This window comes from Medicago sativa, chromosome 4, assembly GCF_051527215.1.
Source record: "Medicago sativa cultivar Bolivia chromosome 4, Bolivia_mono, whole genome shotgun sequence".
Taxonomy (NCBI): domain Eukaryota; kingdom Viridiplantae; phylum Streptophyta; class Magnoliopsida; order Fabales; family Fabaceae; genus Medicago; species Medicago sativa.
Genome location: NC_140752.1, coordinates 15,955,626 through 15,977,688, shown reverse-complemented (window position 1 = coordinate 15,977,688; position 22,063 = coordinate 15,955,626). Strand labels below are relative to the sequence as shown.

The 22,063-nt window shown below is 34.7% G+C and overlaps 1 protein-coding gene, 1 long non-coding RNA gene and 1 pseudogene across 3 annotated transcripts; all 3 read left to right on the top strand.

The window, feature by feature from the left end:
• Positions 1–3,481: 3,481 nt before the first annotated feature.
• LOC146926718 (uncharacterized) lies at positions 3,482–4,039 on the top strand. Its single transcript, XR_015005475.1, has 2 exons — positions 3,482–3,572; positions 3,655–4,039. It is a non-coding gene; the product is annotated as an uncharacterized LOC146926718 (long non-coding RNA).
• Positions 4,040–7,042: 3,003 nt separating this feature from the next.
• On the top strand, positions 7,043–10,110 carry LOC146926717 (rop guanine nucleotide exchange factor 7-like; annotated as a pseudogene). Its single transcript, XR_015007933.1, has 7 exons — positions 7,043–7,463; positions 7,570–7,692; positions 7,799–7,923; positions 8,258–8,332; positions 8,409–8,687; positions 9,274–9,625; positions 9,907–10,110. The product of XR_015007933.1 is annotated as a rop guanine nucleotide exchange factor 7-like (transcript).
• Positions 10,111–16,930: 6,820 nt separating this feature from the next.
• Positions 16,931–19,435, top strand: LOC146926716 (uncharacterized). The gene has a single exon (XM_085706955.1). It carries the CDS (start codon positions 16,931–16,933, stop codon positions 19,433–19,435), a length of 2,505 nt encoding a protein of 834 aa, XP_085563081.1.
• Positions 19,436–22,063: the final 2,628 nt, after the last annotated feature.

Below are 22,063 nucleotides of genomic sequence, written 5' to 3'. Positions count from 1 at the left end.
AAGTCATCCAACTGCATGAGTTTAGTTTCTTACAGACAAACAATAAAAGGACATTTTTCTTCCACCAACTTCCTCACCTCCCTCCGCTTCTCAAAACCCCCAAGCCCCCTAAGATTATAAGAGATTATCTTCATCTGAAACTACCAACACCCACATACACACACACACACCCTCCCCCTACTTCCCGGCCTCTCCCTCCTTCCCCTTACTCCCTCCCCAGACACTCCCTTTCCACCTCTACCACTCAACCTTCCCAGACAAGACATTAAACATATTAGCCTTATCCCCATTAAATTTAACTCCGATCGCCTTCCCTATCCCCCAAACATCCTCAACCACCACCTCCTCATTACCATGTAAAACAACCCAGTTATGATAGTCATTATTAACTGATACCTGAGAGGACACTGAATCATTGCTTGCTGCCCCCTTAGACACCCTCACGCCTTTACTGTTGGCCTTAACTCTGCGCTTACGAACTTGGTGTTTCAATTCTCTTAAAACAGCCTTCCTATCCTTCGACGACATCCTAGCAACCTTTTTCAAACTCATTAGCGGATGTCGCAAAACGCCATCTGCCTTTTTCTTACCTTCGTGCTTATTATTACTTCTAACTGATTTTTTGTGCGATTTCTTCCTAGCTGAAAAAAGAATACCCGCATCGTCGTGATTATGATCTTGTACCCACTCCAAAGTCCACAGCCCCGACATCAAAGAATGCGAACGTCTAATTTGGCAAGAAATGGTGCGATTAACATGTTTCTTGATTTTTCCGTCAACAACCTGCACTACCAAACAAATGTCTGAATCTACCACTTCAAGATTATGGATATCTGACATCAACGGGACATCAACATTTAAAGAAGAATGTTGCTCTACGACCTTAGATTGCAGCCGCACATCAACATCCTCCTTAGAAATGTCATGCATTTCTTGGCTCTTTTCCGGACTCCGTTCCTTCTCCACCAATTCCTCCACAATTTCATTTACTAAAGTTTCAGCGTCATTGTTCACAACATAATCACAATGTTCCTCTATATTTTCACTACCAGCACATTCAGACTCATATTCAAATAAACATACATCTTCACCTATGGAAAAACCCCACTCTTCAACAATTTTAACAGTAATAAGAATATCATCAACCAACACCACAGTTTCTGAGTTAATAATATTTAATGAAGAAGTTGCTAATAAGATGTGAGCATAATCCAACCTTTCCTTGTCACCAGTAAAATTATCCACCCTCATAACCCGACCAAAATCAACAGCACAAAGACGAAAAAACTTATCATTCCAAGCATGTAAAGGAATACCATAAAGGCGAATCCAAGCACCTCTTTCAAAATTCACAATATCTGATTTCCATGGCATTATAGAATAGAAAAAAGAGCTAAAAAAATCAGCAGCACTTGATAATATTGATTTTACATCGGAATCACCTGACGACCTCAACGGTACTTTATCTGCTCCCATTGGAATGATAACCAAATGTTCAAAACCCACGTAAAAAATACGTTGTTGAATTAATGAAATAGGCTCCCCATTAGCAACAGATGCCACGACACCTTCACGTGCCCAATCAACATCACTGTCAACAGTCTGATATTTAATAATATATTTTTTACTGCCGTGTGTTGCATTCTCAAGATTACCATGCAACTTGCTTTCGGACTTGTCACCCGCTTCAGCTATGCATTTTTCAGAGACTGAAGGACCTCTCTGCGCTATCTCCTTCACCTTCTTCGACACAACAACCCCACCTTTTCCCCCATACTCACCACCTTTAACCTTTCCTCCTCCCGTCACGCATGCCACATTCCCCACCAACACCTTAACTCCTTTGCCATTGCTACCACTCCCTTTAAATCCCTCATTCCCTTTTCGAATGTCCTCCATCACCTTTCCCTTTTTATTAACTCCCCCTACTTCTTTTTGATTCCCATTCCTTACTCTTTTTTCTCCCTCACCCGCCGACTTCCCCTCCCCATTACCTCAATTTCCTAGATACTTTGCAAACTTGTCAAATTTAGCAACCTTGGCAAACACTCGATAAGTGCCAAACGTAACATCATTCAAAGCCTTTGTCAGCTTCCCCACATTCCTAACATTTCCAAAACGCACAAAACCAAACACCTTCCCCTGCGCATTCAATTTCTTGGACAGATATAAGTCCTCCAAAATTCCGCACACCTCAAAACCTTGCCGCAAAAAGGGATATGGTAGTAGAGAAAATTACTTATTGGTCTTTCATGCTTCAAAACTTTGATAAAGGGCTTAAATTAATTCTCAGTAATTTTTCGAGTATAAGTTCCATTTAACAACTCAATTTGTCAATGTAAAAATCAAGAGAGAATAACAAGTCCGAAAATTTATCTAGTTAGAGATAATTAACTTTGATTAAATGCTTTCAAAATCCTCTTTTTTCTTAGTTTGACTCAAAACAACACTATGAATTGATGCAGTTTAGATAAAAAATAATTAAAATTGACGGTAAAAATATTAAGTAGTGAAGAATTATCAATAGACAATGATTAAATGCTATAAGGCATGCAATAGCTCAAAATCTCATAAAATATAGGGGATAAATATAAAGTATAAGGCATGCAATAACTCAAAATCTCATAAAATATAGGGGATAAATATAAAGTAATAACCAACATTTTGTAGGTTTTCGTTAATACATAATTTCATATAGTCATTTGATTTCCAAAAAGTTTGTAAACACGCTTTCGAAAAAGTTTTAAAAGGGCATAATCTATGGCAAAAGTTATGGTGCATAAGCCATAACTTATGCATCATGCATAAGGACTTCTCAACCATCAGATTAATTGGACACATGTAATAATCTTACGGTTCTCAGCCCACACCCCACACCCCAGATATCATTCCTGCTGATGACGAAGACGACGTCGTTTCTTATGCAATCCAGAACGACTGCTCGTTTCTTACGCAATCCAGAACGACGGTGAGAGTCCTTCCATCTCCGATCGGCGGAATTCTCGTGGCTCCACGTGTTCCAATTCGATTCCTAGGTCGCTGATCCCAAACGGAATTGCAGATCATCCCTTTTCTTCTGAGGTATGTGTGTATTGTAATTCGTGACAAGTTTGCGTGATTGTGAATTTGTAGAGATTTCAATTTTGAATTGCGGAACGCTATGCGTGAAATCGTGTAGATTTATAATTATGAAGATGTGGTTACTGATTGCAAATCTCACAAGGTTGTTGTTAAAGGAGAAAAAACGGATCCATTGAAGGTTCTTGAAAGAGTTCAGAGGAAGAGTCATAGACAAGTTGAGCTTCTTTCTCCGATCCCAAAACCACCTTCAGAACAAGAGAAAAAAATTGAAGAGAAAGAGAAACCTAAGCCAGAGGAAGAAAAGAAAGCTGAAGAGGTTAATTAATTAATTTTTTTTCTTTTTAAATTTATCTGAATCTGTGATGGATCATTTTTATCATTGTTATTTTATTATATGGTGCAACCTAAGGTTATGATAGTGATTCTGAAAGTTCACATGTATTGTGCAGCTTGTTCACAAGAAATCAAGAGACGCATTGAGAAAATCAAAGGTATGTTACTGTGTTCTGTTTTGATTGAAATTCATATTTTCTTCACTTTTATTTCATTCACTTGTTTTGGTTCAATTCTCAGGTCCCATCCTTTCAGGAATTTGTCAACTGTTACTACCGATGATTTTGTGTTTGAATTCGAATCTTGCTATGATTTTCAATTTTGGTTACATATAGATGATGGGTTTGATTGGTTTGGTGATGAAGTTTGCTGGAGATTTTCAAGTTCCTTTGCATTCTTGATTTTTGGAAGAAAAAGGACGACGTTGATTGTGAAAGGACGACGTTGAAGAGGAGGAGAATTGGGAGTAATGAGTTGGAGGGATTAGGGATTGATTTGAATTTGGGAAAATTGATGATGGACTTGGTTTGAGAAATTGTCGAAATCAAATTGGGAATTTTTCTGAGAATTGTGATTCTGTTGCTAAGAATTCAAAGTTGGTGCCTGAATCTGATGGTTTTGAAAATGTTCTGTTATGGTTAGAAAATTCCATATGTTTTTTATTTTTGATTGTGATATGCACCATGTTGGATCAAAGAAAACCATTAAGTACATCTAATGGTTTTGGAGAACAACTCACATAAACCATTTCCACAGCAAAATGGTTTTGGAGTACAACTCACAGAAACCATACCCATAGCAAAACCATTAGACAATTAGTTTGGTTTCGTGTAGAACACTATCAAAACCATTAAACCACACTTATGGTTTCAGTAATAGTTTCTATTTAAAATCATTTGTCAATAATAATTTTCACTATTCTTTTATTTTATTTAGCATTTGACAATTATTTTTCTTTCACATACAAGTCTATTAAAACCATTAAAGCGCGATTATATTTAGACAAAGTCAGAAATTCGTTTTACAACGTAAGAAATAAAAGAGAGATGACGAGGCTTTACAAAAAAGTGGTTACTTATTGATTAATTCACATTAGGTTATAAGTGTGTACTATTCAGTGGTCACTTAATAATGATTTAAATGTTTATCACAATTTTTTTATTACAAAACCATTTTCATTGGAATTGGGAAATGATTCGATGTGAAATCTGTTGGTATAAGCTGGAATTCGGATTTGATGAATTATTGAGAATGTTGTGATGAATTGTGTTGTTTATGATCAATCCGGTTCGGATCTGGTGTTAGCATTACTCACGGAAACCATTTTCACTGCAAAATGGTTTTGGAGTCTAACTCACGGAAACCATTTTCACTGCAAAATGGTTTTGAAGTACAACTCACGCAAACCATTTTCACTGCAAAATGGTTTTGGAGTACAACTCACGGAAACCATTTCCACAGCAAAATGGTTTTGAAACCAACTCACAGAAACCATAGCTATAGCAAAACCATTAGACAATTATTTTGGTTTCTCATAGAAGACTATCTAAACCATTAAACCATAATTATGGATTCAGTAATAATTTCAGTGTATAACATCTTAATCATTATTCAAAACCATCTAACAATAATAATTTCATTAAAAATCATTACATATTTATCTTGGTTTCACATACATAATTATCAAAACCATTAAACCATAATTATGGTTTCAGTAATAATTTCAGTGTATAACATGTTAAACAACGTTCCAGTAAAGAAACTCATAATCCATACTCATTTCGCTCTCTAACTCATAAAAAGCTTATTCAAAACAGCTTATTTTGTGCAAAATAGCTGTTTTGCACAAATAAGTTGTTTTGTATAAATAAGTTGTTTTGAATAAGCTGTTTTGCACAAATAAGCTATTTTGTATAAATAAGGTGTTTCGAATAAGCTGTTTTGCATAAATAAGCTGTTTTGAATAAGTTGTTTTGCATAAATATGTTGTTTTGCATAAATAAGTTGTTTTGAATAAGTTGTTTTTTAAAATGAAATCGGAATAAGTTGTTTTGTATAAATAAGCTGTTTTGAATAAGTTGTTTTGCACAAATAAGTTGTTTTGTATAAATAAGTTGTTTTGAATAAGCTGTTTTGCACAAATAAGCTATTTTGTATAAATAAGTTGTTTCGAATAAGCTGTTTTGCATAAATAAGCTGTTTTGAATAAGTTGTTTTGCATAAATAAGTTGTTTTGAATAAGTTGTTTTTAAAATGAAATCGGAATAAGCTGTTTTGTATAAATAAGTTGTTTTGCACAAATAAGTTGTTTTGCATAAATAAGCTGTTTTGAATAAGTTGTTTTGCATAAATATGTTGTTTTGCATAAATAAGTTGTTTTGTATAAGTTGTTTTTTAAAATGAAATCGGAATAAGCTGTTTTGTATAAACAAGTTGTTTTGCACAAATAAGTTGTTTTGCATAAATAAGCTGTTTTGAATAAGCGGTTTTAAAAAAAGTGATCCTAATAAGTTGTTTCGAATAAGCTGTTTTGCATAAATAAGCTGTTTTGAATAAGTTGCTTTTTAAAATGAGATCGGAATAAGCTGTTTTGCATAAATAAGTTGTTTTGAATAAGCGGTTTTTAAAAAATCATTCTAATAAGTTGTTTTGCATAAATAAACTATTTCGAATAAGCTATTTTGCATAAATAAATTGTTAAGAAAAAAATTATAATATGGGGCTTTAATTTAGTGGGCTTGGTGGAAGCTTTTTTTAAGTGTGCTTTGAAATTTGGGGCTCTATTGACACCTCTACTTATTAGAATTAAGCTTTCACTTGGGGTGTAGAAAGAAATTATGTTGGGTGTAGAAAGCAATTATGCACGGTGCATAAGGATCTCCTTATGCACCATAACCACACCCATAATCTATTCACCAATCATTTCTCTTCTCCCCTCCTTCAATACTTCCATCTTTCTCGTCTTCTGTTCTGCTGTTCCGCTCTCCATTTTTTCTTGTTCTTCCCAAGTTCTGATTTTCATCTCTTTGCATTTGCTAAAAAAATATCTATTGTTTCTTGCTAATAAGGTTCATATGGTTCAAATCTATATTGTTTCCCCGCTAAAAAAATATCTATTGTTTCAACCTCTCTCCTCTAATTTGTTGACATCAGCCTCGTTGCAGATTTTATATGTTTATATTAGATGGAAAAAAAATTATATCCCGATATGATAAAAAAATAGGTACATCTTGTGCTTAATATGATAAATTTTATATATATGTTAAATATTTGCATCACGCTCGTTGCTAGTTTTATTTTCATCACGTTCTTTTCCAATCGAGAGAATTTTATCTAGACAATAGGTACTTTAAGTTCTAACCATAAAAGTGGTTACTTTATATTCTAGGATAAAAGACTCAAAAGGAAACTTATCTATTAATCAATTCAACAACACTTGTGGATAACAAACTCATTGGATTTGAATGAAAGAAAGATAAAAAATTCAATTGAATTCTTATTCTTATTCATATCACAACTACCATAAGCTAAATTTATGGGAAGTGATGTTCACGAATAAAAATAATAATTACTGTTATTTTTATCATTATCAAGTATTTAAAATTAAATACCGCAATTTAAACACTATTAATGTGTGTGTTCTATTTCATGTGGGATCCCTACACTTTACTTTTTCAATTCACATAACACTAGATCAAAATATAATTACTTGGTGTTTAATCTTCTAATTTTCCTTCCAACATCGCACCAATGTTCCAACCGTAAATGTTCTTACATTTGACGAGGAAAAATAAGTATAGTAAGATTTGTGCAATGTTGTGACCTCAATACGTAACACAACATTCATAATGGTCGAAATCGCAAAATCCTTAACGCGAATGTGACCTCAACCGTTATTTAAAGCCTTGGTTGCAGCTACAATTGCATTAGTACATCGTTTAAGAACCTTGTATGCATAATTTGTTTTATGACAAATGTTAGTATGTTAATTGTTATGTTAGTTTTTTGCAGTGGACCTCCAACAGTCCAACTTACTCTTACTCAAACCAGTTGAGCTATCCAACCCCACATTGTTTGCATAATTAATTTATAGTTTTTGCAGTGAAGTGCTATTTACAATGACTTCAACAAATATGATTTTTATTTTGATTATAGTGCTAGAGATTGAGATGATGAAGGAGAGGTTTGCAAAATTGTTACTTGGAGAAGATATGTCAGGTTCTGGAAATGGTGTCCCTACAGCTTTGGCTATATCTAATGCCATAACTAATCTATGTGGTAATGCACTTACAAAACAGTTTCTTCATGCTAGTTTTGCAGTTGAAATTTAATGAAATTTGAATTCTAAAGTTTTGATATTTTTATATATTTCTTGAATCTGTAGCCACTGCTTTTGGCCAACTTTGGAGATTGGAACCACTTTCACCAGAAAAGAAAGCAATGTGGCAAAGAGAGATGGAATGGCTTCTTTGTGTTAGTGATCATATTGTTGATCACTAACAATATGAGGTAAAAGTATAACTTTAGAAAGTGGCCGGTGATCATTCTTATATATAATATAAAATCTATAATTTCACCGTCACGTGGTTTATCTGAGTGGTTAATGACTGAGACATTTTAAGCAAGTGGTCAGTGGTTCGATTTCAGACTCTTTTGTATGAAGAAAACACACTAGGCAAGGATGAAATCACCTTGTGTATTCGACAGATTTTTTTTATAATTTTTTTATTATTAATGTTTACGTGTTGGTATCGATATCATGTCTAATATCAGTGTCTATGTGAGTGCTTAACACACATTATTGTTTGATGCTTAACGCTATTTATTTTCATATTTGAATCAGGTCATGACTTGTAGACCACGCTCGGATCTCTATATCAATCTGCCAGCTTTGCGAAAATTAGATAACATGCTTCTTGTAAGATTTTTCTTCATTTTATTCACATTAATTCAGTTTTTATAGCAAAACTTCTAACCATTTTCTCTCTATACAGGAAATACTAGACAGTTTTGTCAATACAGAGTTCAGGTATGTAGACCAAGGTGTTATGGCTCGCAATGAAGATGGTTCATCTTCTTTTCAGAGACAAGAAGAGAAATGGTGGCTTCCTGTACCTCAAGTCCCTCCTTGTGGTCTCCATGAAAATTCAAGAAAGCAGTTGCAGCATAAGCGTGAATGCGCAAACCAAATATCAAAAGCTGCAATGGCTATTAACAACATTACTTTAGCTGAAATGCAGGTTCCTGATACTTATTTAGAGTTTCTTCCAAAGGTACTACTACTCATGTTTTTTATTATTTCAAATGTTAGCATAACAAATATACACTAAGAAACCACCCTTTCGCTAAGGATCGAACATATGAAGCGTAATTTGATGGCCTAATAGCAGATAGCCTAACAAATTTAGCTAGACTCTGATACCATCTTAAAATTTATTCTATTATCATAATCAATGTCACTATTAGTAATCAATTGTCTTTACTTATTGTTAAATTTATTCTCATATTCTAATGTTTTGTACTACCTCCGTCCCTAATTATAGGGCCCTTTTGAAAAAATAACGGGAATTAAGATAGTGGATATTTGTATTAAATATGTTTGTAATTATTATTGTTTTTACAATTTTATCCTTTAAAAAGAGGGTTGGTTTATGTTTTCAACATGTTATTTATTGCTGATTGAAGAAAAAGATGTATAATAAATAGGGGCATGTATGTAAAGAAATAATTAATGTAGTTGGAAATAACAAAGGGGTCTTATAAAAAGGGACAAAAAAAATTCTCAAAAGGGTCTTATAATTAGGGACGGAGGTAGTATATAACATGATGAAAAAATGGTCGATCCAACCCTTTTTACAGACTGCAAGAGGTAGATTGGGGGATGTTATTTACAAATACATCAGAAATTTTTTCTCCTGAAAGTTTGCTTGCTAGTCTTGAAATATCTTCTGAACATCAAGCCATAAAGATTGCAAATAGAGTAGAGGCTTCTATTTATATTTGGCATAAAAAGACCAACTCAAAGCCTGCAAATCGTGCTACGAGATCGAGTTCAAGATCATCATGGGGAATGTTCAAGGATCTAATTGTTGAAGGAGACAAAAGTGAAATGCTTATAGAGAGAGGAGAAAGCCTTCTCCTATCTTTGAAGCAACATTTTCCTTTTCTCCCTCAAACATCCTTAGATGTGAGCAAAATCCAATGCAACAAGGTTTGTATGTTCTATCCTAAATCTTTTTGGCTTAAATGTATTTTCAATCCCCAAATCTTGTCTTATTTACAATTTTGGTCCCTCTATTTTTAAATTAGCTAATTCAGTCCTTCAGTTATCAAAATATATGACATTTTCAGAATCTTGGATTTAATGACCGAAATCTTGAATGAGACAAAATAGAGGACCACAGGCGTAATTAAGTCAAATTTTTTTTATTTTTTTACTTCTTGAGTATTGAAAAGATTGATCATAGTTTAACAAATCGGTTTGTTTTATAGGATGTTGGAAAATCCATTATGGAGAGTTATTCGCGAGCACTAGAGAGTTTGGCGTCGAATATTGTCGCGCGGATTGACAATGTGCTTTATGTGGATGACCTAACCAAACATTCTGATCAATTCTCATCTCTATCAAAAGTTGGTGTAATTTCTACCAAGAGTAGTTGGTGTAATTTCTACCAAGAGTATTTCAGTTCCATATAGCAAGGTCGGGACAAATTTTCTTAGCATTGATAGAAAAGAGGACTATGGTTGTCCAATTGAGAAGTTGGTTCCAAAATTAAATACATTTGATGAAGTGCAGAATTGGAAACAGATATGGAATCCAGTGATTGCATAGAAGATTGATCAGGCATGGATAGAATGAAAGGATTTTTATCTCATAGATGAGATGATGCATTTTTCTTTCTTTCTGATTGTTTAAATTTCTATTTGGGGTGTTTGTAAATTTTGTGAATGTTAAGGGAAGAATTTCAAGGAACTATGTAAAAGTTCAGTGAGAAAATGAGGAATAGAAAATAATGCATTTGTTCTGTAATTTTGATTATGATTTCTCAAGAAGATTCTTTACACAATTAAGTCAAATTTAGGGTTTTCTTAGTATATGCTCCATTTATTTATCCTAGTTGGAGACTTGGGAGAGTGGACCGAGCACTACTTGGGTCCATGACGTGCTATAAAATTCCATGAAATTCGACGTGGTTTTACATTGTGATAGATGACGTTCAATATATAGTCAGTTGTAACATTTTTTAAATCGGTTCATCCGATTTAAAAAGTGTGTCGAACGGTAATTAACTACAGTTTATTTTTTCATGGGTTCCTAGAGAGTAATCGTCATAATAAATCAAATGAAAAGAGAATGACCCTAACCGGATGTCAAATATGTGAGAGAAATTCAACAGATGTAAGGTACAACCTTAGTTATTCAGCGTGTGCAAATCTTATTTTCATTAGGATGGTAGGTATGATTTCCAAAATTCCTGGGTAGTGTAGCTCTGCCACTTTGAGTTGTTGGCGAAGGATATTGATATAGTTATGTCACTGGCCTAGTTATACATCAATATTTTGGACATATAAATTTATTAATATCTCTTTTGCTTCTATTTAATTGATGTTTATATGTATATGTTGATTATTATAATTGTTAGGACTAATTTATACTACACTTTTTGCTTTCACTACGAAATATAAGGTAAAATGAAACAATATAGTGATTATACATTTCGATAAATTTTCTGCCTGAAAGTTAGATTTAAATATACATATGTAGCACCTAGATGGCTCATTGGTGGTCGTTTAAAAGGAAGAGCCCCTTTGTTCGTGCATAACACTGGTTGATTTAAAATAAAAATGCATTACTCATATGGAAGTTAATAGATCTTTAGTGTCCTCTTAAAGATGAATCCAAACCTCTTGGAACACTAGTTAATTCTAGTGAAGAAAATTGGAAAGAAAAACACTATGAAAGAACTAGTGTGTGGGTGTGACTTAAAAATGTCCCACATTGGAGGGTCACCCTAACTAGTAAGTGTTTATATATGGGCAAAGTGACCTCCAAGGGTGTGCCCTTGGGGTACCCAATTTTGTGAACGGGTGAACGCTTACAAAATATATATATCGAATAAATTGAATAAAAAAAATGATATATATATATTTTTTGTTACTTGAAAATGTTAAATTAATTAATTAATTAATTAATTTAATCATTATCCGTAAGCGCTACGCGTAACAAATAAATTTGTTACGATCTGACCCGATCCAAATCGCGTATCCAGAAACTTCCGGATATATCCAATTAAGAAACAAAACGCATTTGCTTAAGGATTAAGCAGACTTAATCCCCAAGTCACTCGTTTTTTGTTACAAACTCTCCCTATAAAAAGAGAAGTTCGCCCCACTCATTCTTCACACCGAAAAGAATTTCATTGAGTTGTCAGGAATTCTTTTCTTCTCTTCTCCCTCCGACTTGTGTTAACAAGTTTCTTCTGCTTCTACTCCTTTCTGTCCTTTTCGGTTTCAAATAGAGCGGTTACGTACCGTATCGAGTGGCTTCGATCAATCGATTGAACCATATTTTAAGAATGTTCTTAAGACCATAGTCCCTTTTTCGGTTTAATGTCCCTTCGGAATTAAGAGTGGTCTTAAGTTCATAGTCCCTTCGATAATATATGTTCATTCGGAATATAGAGTACTATTAAGATCATAGTCCCTTTTCATAATACTAATGTCCCGTCGGAATTAAGAATGATCTTAACAGTATATAAATTATTTCAATAATTTTCTATTTAATGAGAAATGGTAGTATCACCATATTTGAGTGGTCGTAGTGCCATATTGATGTTTTGGAGAAGTTAAAGTTAGAATGGTGGTAACACCATATTTGAGTGGTCTCAGCACCATAATAGAAAGGTAATAATACCATATTAATTTGAGTGGTTTCAATATTAAAGAGTGGTCTTAGAACCATATTTGAGGGTGTAATTCTCGAACGATTTTCTACAGTGCAGTAGTTAATCAAACAGTTGTAGCTGGACTTGTTTTATCTTGGAGGCGGCGTGGTTGATAGTCTACCTTGCACAACTTTGGGTAGTGTCACGAAACGTCTTAAAGAGAGCGACCTGGTCGTGACTCAACCTAGTAACAACTTCGATAGATAACAGAATTTGGAAATCCAAATTTAACAGTTTGGAAATCCAAAAACAACAAAACCCACCACAACTCTTTGGGAAAATTTGAAGTTTTCAAATGGGATCATTAGTGAGACATACTTGTATCTTTATGAAAAAAGAATGAAAAAGAACAACCTTGTATGTTGTGTCAGTGCACCGTGCGCGGGGGACATTACTTATTAGGTAGATTTTAAGGTGAGAGTTCAATTAAGTCCCTAACAAATGAAATATAAAAAAACACCATTAGATTTAATTAACGATCAAAACTATTTAAAAATAAAAACGAGAACATCTATTCCTTTCCACTCACATTATTTTTTTCATATCTCTATCCTCTTCAACTTTTTTCCCACGCATGTCCTCTCCAACTTGAGAAGATGCAGATCTTATGTGCGCTTGGTTTTGTTTACTGGACAAGACCAAATAAGTAACCTATTATCTTTCATCAATTCAATAAAATATGTATACATACAAACAATAACACGCTATACTGGACACATTCATTCAAGAATTCTGCTCTTCACCCACATGTTTTTGCTCATTCCCAACTGAAATTCCCATAATTCCCTTGCGTGAGTTAACTCACGCAGAGATTAACACCAGCGTGAGTTAAGTAACGCAGATCTAACACTAGCGTGTGTTAACTCATGCATGGGTATTTTTGGAATTTCAGTTGGGAGCGAGCAATTTCTGTTAGGCAAAGAGCAGAATTCTTCATTCAATCAAATAAATTGCATCTTATCCTTTCATGGTCATAGTGGTAATGGAAGAGGTTAAATATGTTTTTGGTCCCTATAAAATTGAGAACTTCTAAGTTTAGTCTTACTTAAATTTAATAGCTTTTTTAGTCCCTACAAAAAAAAAATACTTATAATTTTAGTCCCTGCTAAAACAAAGTTTGTTTAATTATCGTTAAACTCTTAAATTTTTGAACCATTTGTTTAGACAAGTTTAAAACACTATGAAAGGTTTATTTATTAAAATTTAGAATTTTCTAACATGAAATGAATTAAATATGTATTTTTTAAAACGACAAAAGTTAAAAATAAAAAGTAACAAAATTTGGATGTAGAAATCAAATTTTGCGATAATTTTTTGCGGAGAAAATTTTAGTAATGTTCTAAACATGTCTGCAAAAAACTGTTCAAAAACTTAAGAGTTTAAGTATAAATTAAACAAATTTAATTGAATAGGGACTAATACTCAATGCAGAAAAAAAAATTAAGGACTAAAAGAACTATTAAAATTAAGTAAGGACTAAACTTAAAAGGTCCCAATTTTATAGGGACTAAAAATATATTTAACCCTAATGGAAATGGAAATTTAATTCAGGTGGTTGGTCAAATTTAAACCTTTATTCCACCTTATCTATCAAACCAATTGAAATAAAAAAAAAAAAACACCATAATCTTCATTCAATTGCACCATGGTGGCTAATTTTCATTGAGGTTGGTTATCATCATTGTTCCATTTTACTTTAAGCATATTCTACATATTTGTGGTGAATTGAAAATGATGTAAATGGGGAAGAAATGAGGGTAGGGCCGTGTGTGAAAAGGAATAGATGTTGTTATTTTTACTTTAAAAAATCTAGACCATTGATTCAAACTGTTGGTATTTTTGTTGGTGTTTCACTGTTGAGGGACTTAATTGAACATTCATCCTAGAATCCACTCACTTATTAATATGGTTTTTTTTTTATTGCGTGTAGACCAACGTAAAGTATGGAAGCAGAGAAAATATAGATGCTTATTGCACATATTCTTTTGAAAATTCTTCTTTTGACTACATTTCGTCATTTTACCGAACATTGGAACCTACCAACTATTTTACTGAACACCAGAATTTTTTTACCAAAGACAGCTACAAAGTTCTAGAAATATTTTCACAAGATCACTAGATTATTGACTTCATAATTAATTGCGTTGCCTTGTCCCAAGACTCATGCTTAGGGGGCTGTCGACCGTCAATCTATTCATAAGGGCACAAACGCCATCCAGAAAGGCTTAGGCGCCCTCTAGAAGGGCTTCTGAAGCCTATAGGTGTGTTCCCCCCGGGGATACCGTCTCAACAAGCGTATAGAACCATATGGAGCACTGTACGATAACTCTTACGAACAATCAAAATTATAGATTCATTACTTCGCTTTGTCCCAAAACTCGTGCTTGGGGGCTATGGGCCGTCAATCCATTCCTAAGGGCATTAATGCCCTATAGAAGGACTCAAACGCCCTCCATAATTGCTGATGAAGCCTAGGCACGTTCCCTTAGGGGCGCTGCCTCAACATGCTTCTAGAAGCATGTAGACCACGATAAAAAGACTTAAGAGGCCTAGGCTACTTGGAGCTTAAGTCACGGGAAAACAAGCCCACGAAGGGCTATAAATACCACTCTTGAGATCATTCTCAAGGCATGACCACTAAACCCTAGTTTCTAATATTGTACTTACCGCAAGTACAATCACTTAGAATTTTTTTGAAAGTTATGGAAATTAATTTCTTCCCAAAATTGCACAAACAGGGTCCCACCAGGCATGTCAATTTGTTTACCGGTGTTTTTGGTAAACAATAAGACTAGTTTTAAATAATTACTTGCAGGATCAAACTATAAATCCTAAGACATGTTGTGCAATCTTTTTTCCATAAATTGTTTGAATGTTCATCATATTCATAATTTGCTTTTATGAACAAGATGAATAAAACTGTTTTTAGGATGAAGATAATTGTCTTTTGACATAAATCAATGATGTAAAACAAGTAAAAGACTTAAAAGTTTAAAGCGGAAACTTAAAGAAATGTAAATTGCATTGCATTGAATTAAAAAGGTGGTTCAAGAAATCTTTACATACATTTTGTGACTCTTTTCTCTTTACGCTGGGTACTTTGAGTGTTTGAATTCTGTAAATGAGATTTGTGACCCGTTTTTCCTATGAAAAACTACTATATATACATAGAGAAAATAACTGGAAAATTAAATTGTCAGGAACTACATTGCTTCGACAACTCTAGCATGCATTCCACGTGTCTGAACTTCCAAACTTGTATCTTTAGTTAAAACCTTCAAACATTGATCCTAGTCGAATCCAATATCCTGTCGAAATCCTTCTTTTCAGACGAACCAACTTCTTTAATCAAAAGCTTTCCTTCTTCGTCGAATTCAACAACTTCAAACTTGAAGAAGAATCATATGCAGCTTTAAATCCCTTTTTCCCTGTCGAAATACATAAGAAAAACAGGCTAACACATATTCAAAATTATAAAAAGAAATTAATAGATATACAATATGAGATAAAAATAATTCTAAAATGCATGGACGGATCTATTACAAGTCTAAGTGTGGTTATAGCCACACCAAAATTTTCTCAATTTTTTTTTAAATATATATGAAGGATGTCTATTAGAGCAATTGAAAGATGGATATTTTTTTCAAAGCAAAAGGAAGAATATAATGAATACAAGCTAATAAAACTAACCCTATTAAAATCATTAAAACTTTTTATTTGAATGAAATAATACAGTCTTTAAATTTATAGGAACAAAGTTTTTGACATTGCTATTTTAGCCACACAAAAACATTAGTTTTGGGTCCGCCCCTGCTAAAATGTCTTTCAATGACATTTATCGACAAACTTTTTTTAAAATATTTTTATATGATTAGCATTTTTAAAAAAAAAAAAACTTCTTAAATTGAAATAATATATGATTTGTTCTAGTGGTTGGCTTGGGATCTTGGAGTGTGCTCCTCTCCAGGTCTCAGGTTCGATTCCCTCTGGTGTCAATTTCGGTGGGCAAGTCCATACAGAGCTTTGCTCTGGCTTAGAACGGGGCCCTCGCAAGTGGACGGTGAGATTAGTCCCTCGAATTAATCGGTCCTTGGATTGGATACCGAGTTTTAAAATAAATAAATAAATAAATCTATGATTTGTTCAATCAACCAAACTTATGTGCAGATAATATGGAAGTTAATAATTCACAATTAAAATACTCAATCTCACTATACATTTGAAAAAGAAAATTTCATAATTGATTCAAAATTCTCTAAGTTAGATTGAGCAATGATCTATCACTTTTTAACAAAGAATTGTGTTATTTGAACATCTATTTGTTTGACAACCTAATGGACAACCATATTTCAACCACTCCCCTTCCATCTTGTCAAACGGCTAGTTCTTTCTCTCTCCCACAACTTTTCAGTTTTCATCTTTCCCAATAAAACTGCCAACACTCCTTCCCTTCCTCTTTCCACTCTTACACGTTGGGCTATAAATCATTAAACCAACTCCAAACCTTTCATCACATCTTCAAACATTCTTTTTCTCTCAAAAATTCTCAACACTCTGTTTTTCTAACGAAAATGGCGAGAACCAAAACCACCTCACGCTCTCACTCCCAATCACCACCACACGCTGCTGATCAACACTCTGATCATTCTCCACTCAACGAAACTGTTGTTCATACCATTCTTCCTGATGAGATCATTCCTCTATTTGACTCTCCTAAACCTAAATCTTCTAAAAAATCTGCCAAACCAAAACCTAAGGCTACTAGAAGATCAACAAGAATGAAAAGAGGATCTTCATCAACACCAACCACTTCTCACATGGACCTAGTCTCTGATGATGAGAAGAAAGAAAAGGAAACAGCTTCTGAGGAAGGAACACACTCTGAAAAGAACGAGTCTGACAAAACAGAGAAAGTTGAGGAAGAACTTTCTGATAAGGGAAAAGAAATTGCTCAAGAGGAAGCAAATTCTGAAGAAACTGGTGAAACTCTTCTTCAAATGGCTAAAACTGCTAAGAAGATTTACCAAAGGAGGAAGAAAATTGCTGCTGATGCTCTGCCTCTAGAGAAAACTGCTTCTCCATCTCTGGAAAATAAAGAAGTTGGAAAAGAAGAGAATGTTGAGGAAGAAGTCCCTTCCTTGAGAAGAGGAAAAGGCAAGGACATTGCCATTCTTGCCTCTACTTTAAAGGTTCAGATCTTGGAGAAAATGGCAGCTAGGCCTTTAAGCAGAGCAAAGTTCTTTGATTTTGAAAGTCTCAAAACAAAGGGCTGGAACTTGGAAGTTTTCACAGATCCTCAAGGATGGTCAGGATTTGTCTCTACACAAGAACCAACCTTTGAGGACTTGGTGAAAGAGTTTTATGCATCAATGAGAGTCAAGGAAGAAAAAGGAGAAAAATTCCTAGAGTCCACAGTCAAAGGAGTAAAGTTCCAAGTCACTCAAGACTCTCTCTCAAACATTCTGAACATTCCCAATCAAGGTAAACAACTCTTTAACACTTGGTTTTCTTGCTCAGATGTGACACGTGAGCAACTCATCCTAGAGTATACCAAACCAAACCTTGATTTCACCTCCACAAACCTCAAAGATGCTCCCAAAATCCTTCATAACATGATTAGGCACACCATCTTACCTAGATGTGGAACCTTTGATGCAATCACAGACCTAGACCTTTGCATTCTTTATCATCTTATGAACAAGACTCCCCTAAATCTCTGCTATATCATGATTCAATACATGATTGACCAATGCTTCTCCTTCAAGCAAAAAGTTGCTGGTTTACCATATGGGATGCATCTGACACTCATCTTCAAAGCTGTTGGTGTGTCTCTGGATGGAGAAGAAAGTCTGGATACTTTCATGAAGTTCACAGCTAAAACCATAAGTCAACTACGCCTCACTTCCTCCAACATGCCCATTCCTCAAAAGACTGAATCAGTAAAAAGAATTGCTGATCAGAATGTTCAAGAAGTCAGGAAGAAACAAAGGTCTGACAAGCATGCCAAGAAGGTCATTGGATCAAGTTCTCACAATAATGAGAAAGGAAAACCCACCCCAGCTCAAGAAGTATTCGCTCATAATGCTGAACACGCAAGAGAGCTGGTTGAAGCAAGCACTCAACAGTTTGAAGCTATGCTTGCTAGGAAAGCTGTTGAGAATGTTGGAGAATCTGCTGAAGGTCAGCAGAAAGTTGAAGCACCTTCTGGAGATATAAGAGTTGAAGAAAATACTGAGCAAGATGCTCAGAATGTTGAAAATGATACACAGGAAGTTGCTGCAATCCTGGCATCAAACACTCTTGGAAGTGAGAATCAACAAATGGAAGTTGATGATGAAGTTCAAGTGAATGTTGGAACACATTCTGATTTTGATCTCAACATTGAAGATACTACAAATGATCTCTATAATGAGATCTTTCAAGATGCTCAAGGAGAAGACATTCAGCCAAATGATCAGAATGTTCAAAACAATACTGATCAGAATGTTCAGGAAGCTGGAGATCAGAATGTTCCCACTGAGCAGCTGTCAGCAGATCCAAATCCACTGGATTCAGGATCTTTGCCCTCTATGGAAGTTCAGCATCTTGTTCAACCTGATCAGAATGTTCAGGTTAATCAGAATGTTCCCTCTGATCAAAACATGGAACATGCTCAGTTTGTGAACTTGTCAACATCAACTATGGGGTCTACTGCTGGAATTAGCCAATATTTGGTGTCCTCTCTACCAACACCAAACACCATTCCATCATCCACACCACCACCTCCTCAATCCAGAACCACTCCAAAGCTTCCAAACATGTCTGCCCTGTTTGACTCTTTGAACACTTTTGTCACAGCCAATAGAGAGAAATCTGAACCTTCTCATGCTGCTGAACCTGCTAAGCCTTCAAAGGCTGAGAAGTTAGCTGTTAGGGCTCTCAGGGTTTCAACAAAAACCCACAAGATTGTCTGTGCACTTGCTGATTGGACTAAGAATGTTCATGCTCCTGGTCTGGCTATTGATCCACCAATCTTTGATGATCCATCTGTCTTTGAGTCTGAACCATCCTCAGATTCTGGGGATTCAACTCCCTGAATCATTTCTGATCCTACTCCCTATCCTTTTTGCAGATGACTAAAGGGGGAGAAGCTTTAGGATATTATGTCTTAAGTTTTCTAAGTATTAGGCCCTAAGTAGGCTAAGTGATCAATAGTTATTGAAGTCTTATAAAACTTCATTTTTGCATGATCATATGTACTTTGAATTTCTTTTTTGTTTTTGAACCATGTTCATCATATAATTGTACTTCATGAATGATAAGTAATGAATGAATATTGATGTTGGTTCAAATTTGCATATTTTTATTTATGCTATGGATTATAAAAATGAGGGGGAGCTTTTATAACTTCTAAAAACTCAAAATGGATTATAAAAATGAGGGGGAGCATTAAAATAAATTTTCAAGCTCTGTTATTCTTCATATATATAATCAAAATCCTTAATCCTAAATCATAGGTTTATCATCTTCAAAAAGGGGGAGATTGTTGAGGCAAAATCCCTAATTAATTTTAAAGATAATAAACCAATATGATTAAAGAATTAATGGACTTTGATTATTTCCTTGGTATTTAACTTGTGCTCTTGAGTGTTTTTACTAAGACAGGAACATGTTTAAAACATACCAAATCAAAGGACATTTGAAATCATGAACTAACTCTGAGTTCAGAAAGTTAGTTCAGAAGGTTGTTCAGAATGTTGATCAGTGAGTTGATCAGAACGTTCTGATAAGAGTTCAGAAGCTGAAGCTGAAGTTCAGAAAGCTGAACGTTCTGATGGAAACCCAGAAAGTGTTCATAAGCAAACACAGGATCATCAAGAACGTGAAGAACCTGCTAGTACATTTGATATAAATGAAAGGTCCAGAAAAGTACATTTGCATGGGTCTATCAACAAATAAAGGCATGAACAAGGAATCATGTGTAAAGGATCTTTAATGTTCATCCAAGACTATGAACATTAAAGTACTAGGAATATTCCAATGTGAATTTAATCCTAGATGTTGCATTCACTGCACTTCAGTAGTGTCCTTACTATTAGGATTGATTACATTAAAAGCTAGTCTTACAAATCATCCTAAAGTAAGCACAAATGGAACATTCTGATGGTCAGAATGTTCATGTCTGCGCATGCTTCAACCAATGAACAGTGTAGTTGGTGAAAAGTTAGCAAGCAAAGCAAAAGAGATCTTGCATCAGAGATAACCTGACCTCTGAGCTGTAAACAAGCAGATTTCTTTGAAGCATGGGCCTGAAGTTGCAGATCCACTGCTCTCTCTCTCCTGCACAAAGTCCAAGACAGATTTGGTGTACTTTATCCCACCTTTTCCAGCAAAACTGGATGCATATGGAAAGGCTACTTTTTGGAGGATAAAACTCAAACAAATCTCACATCACGTGCTGGGCAAGCCCAGAAATTCATCCAACATTCATCCATGATGAACCCAGATGAAGAACATCATGAATATCCAACATTCTGATGAAGAACACAGCAACATTCTGATGTTCATCCTGGGAACTCAACAACATTCTGATGGTCAGAATGTTCACCCAGATTTTCAAGTAAAAGCTTGTGGGGCCCAGGACACGTGGCATAACACCATTGGTCACCTTACAACGGCTATATGAGCCCAAAAACTCTATAAATAGAGATCAAAGGCTCAGCATTACTTGCACCATTGCAAAGCATACAAGAAAACAACTTGATTTTGTTTGAAGCTCTTGCAATCTGAAATTGATCAATCTCTAAGGCGTTCATTACTTAGTGCACATCAATACTCTTTGTTATCTTAGTCACAGATAACTTCTTCCTTCCTCTCTTCTTTTGTTTGTCTGATTCACTAACAAACTTTCACACAAATTGTAACAAAGTCTCATCTAGCTTTAGGGGTTCTAAAGTGTTAGCTTGAGCAAGAATTGTAAAAGTCTAAGTGGTTAACTTAGCAAAAAGGTGCAAGCCTGCTGAGGCTTAGAGAATACAGGTTGTAAGTGTTCAGGTGAACACAGTTTTGTAAGGTGCAGGAGTTGAGAAGTTATCTCAAGCATCATAGTGGAAAACTCTCACAAGATTGTGAGGAGAGGACTAGCCCACATTGGGTGAACCTCTATAAATCTCTGTGTGTTCTTTCCTTCTTCCTTATACTCTTTAATTTCAGTATACACAACACACACCAACACATTTACTTCATTAATCAGTTTCTGTGTATGAACTTCAGAACGTTCTGAGTTCAGAAAGTTAACTTAACCATTCCAAGAATTTTCTTGAGAATTATTTTTAAGTTACAGGTTATTTTTAAAGGGTCACAATTCAAACCCCCCTTTCTTGTGACTATTTTATCTACTTCATATCTAGCTTTCAAAACTCGATACCACAATCCCCCCTTATCAGTCAACATCCTCCAACACCACTTCCCCAATAAAGAAATATTAAAAGCTCCCATTCTCCTGACCCCCAAACCACCAACCTCCTTTGGAGTACAAATAGACTCCCAATTGATTCAGGATATTTTCCTATTATTCTCACCACCCCCCAATATATTTTTTTAAAAATAGATTTAATAGAAGAGATTGTACCGGCAAGGGTTTTGAAAAAGGAAAGAAAGTAAACTCGAAGAGAGGACATGACAGCCTTTAGAAGAACTAGACGACCAGCAAAGGAAAGGAACTT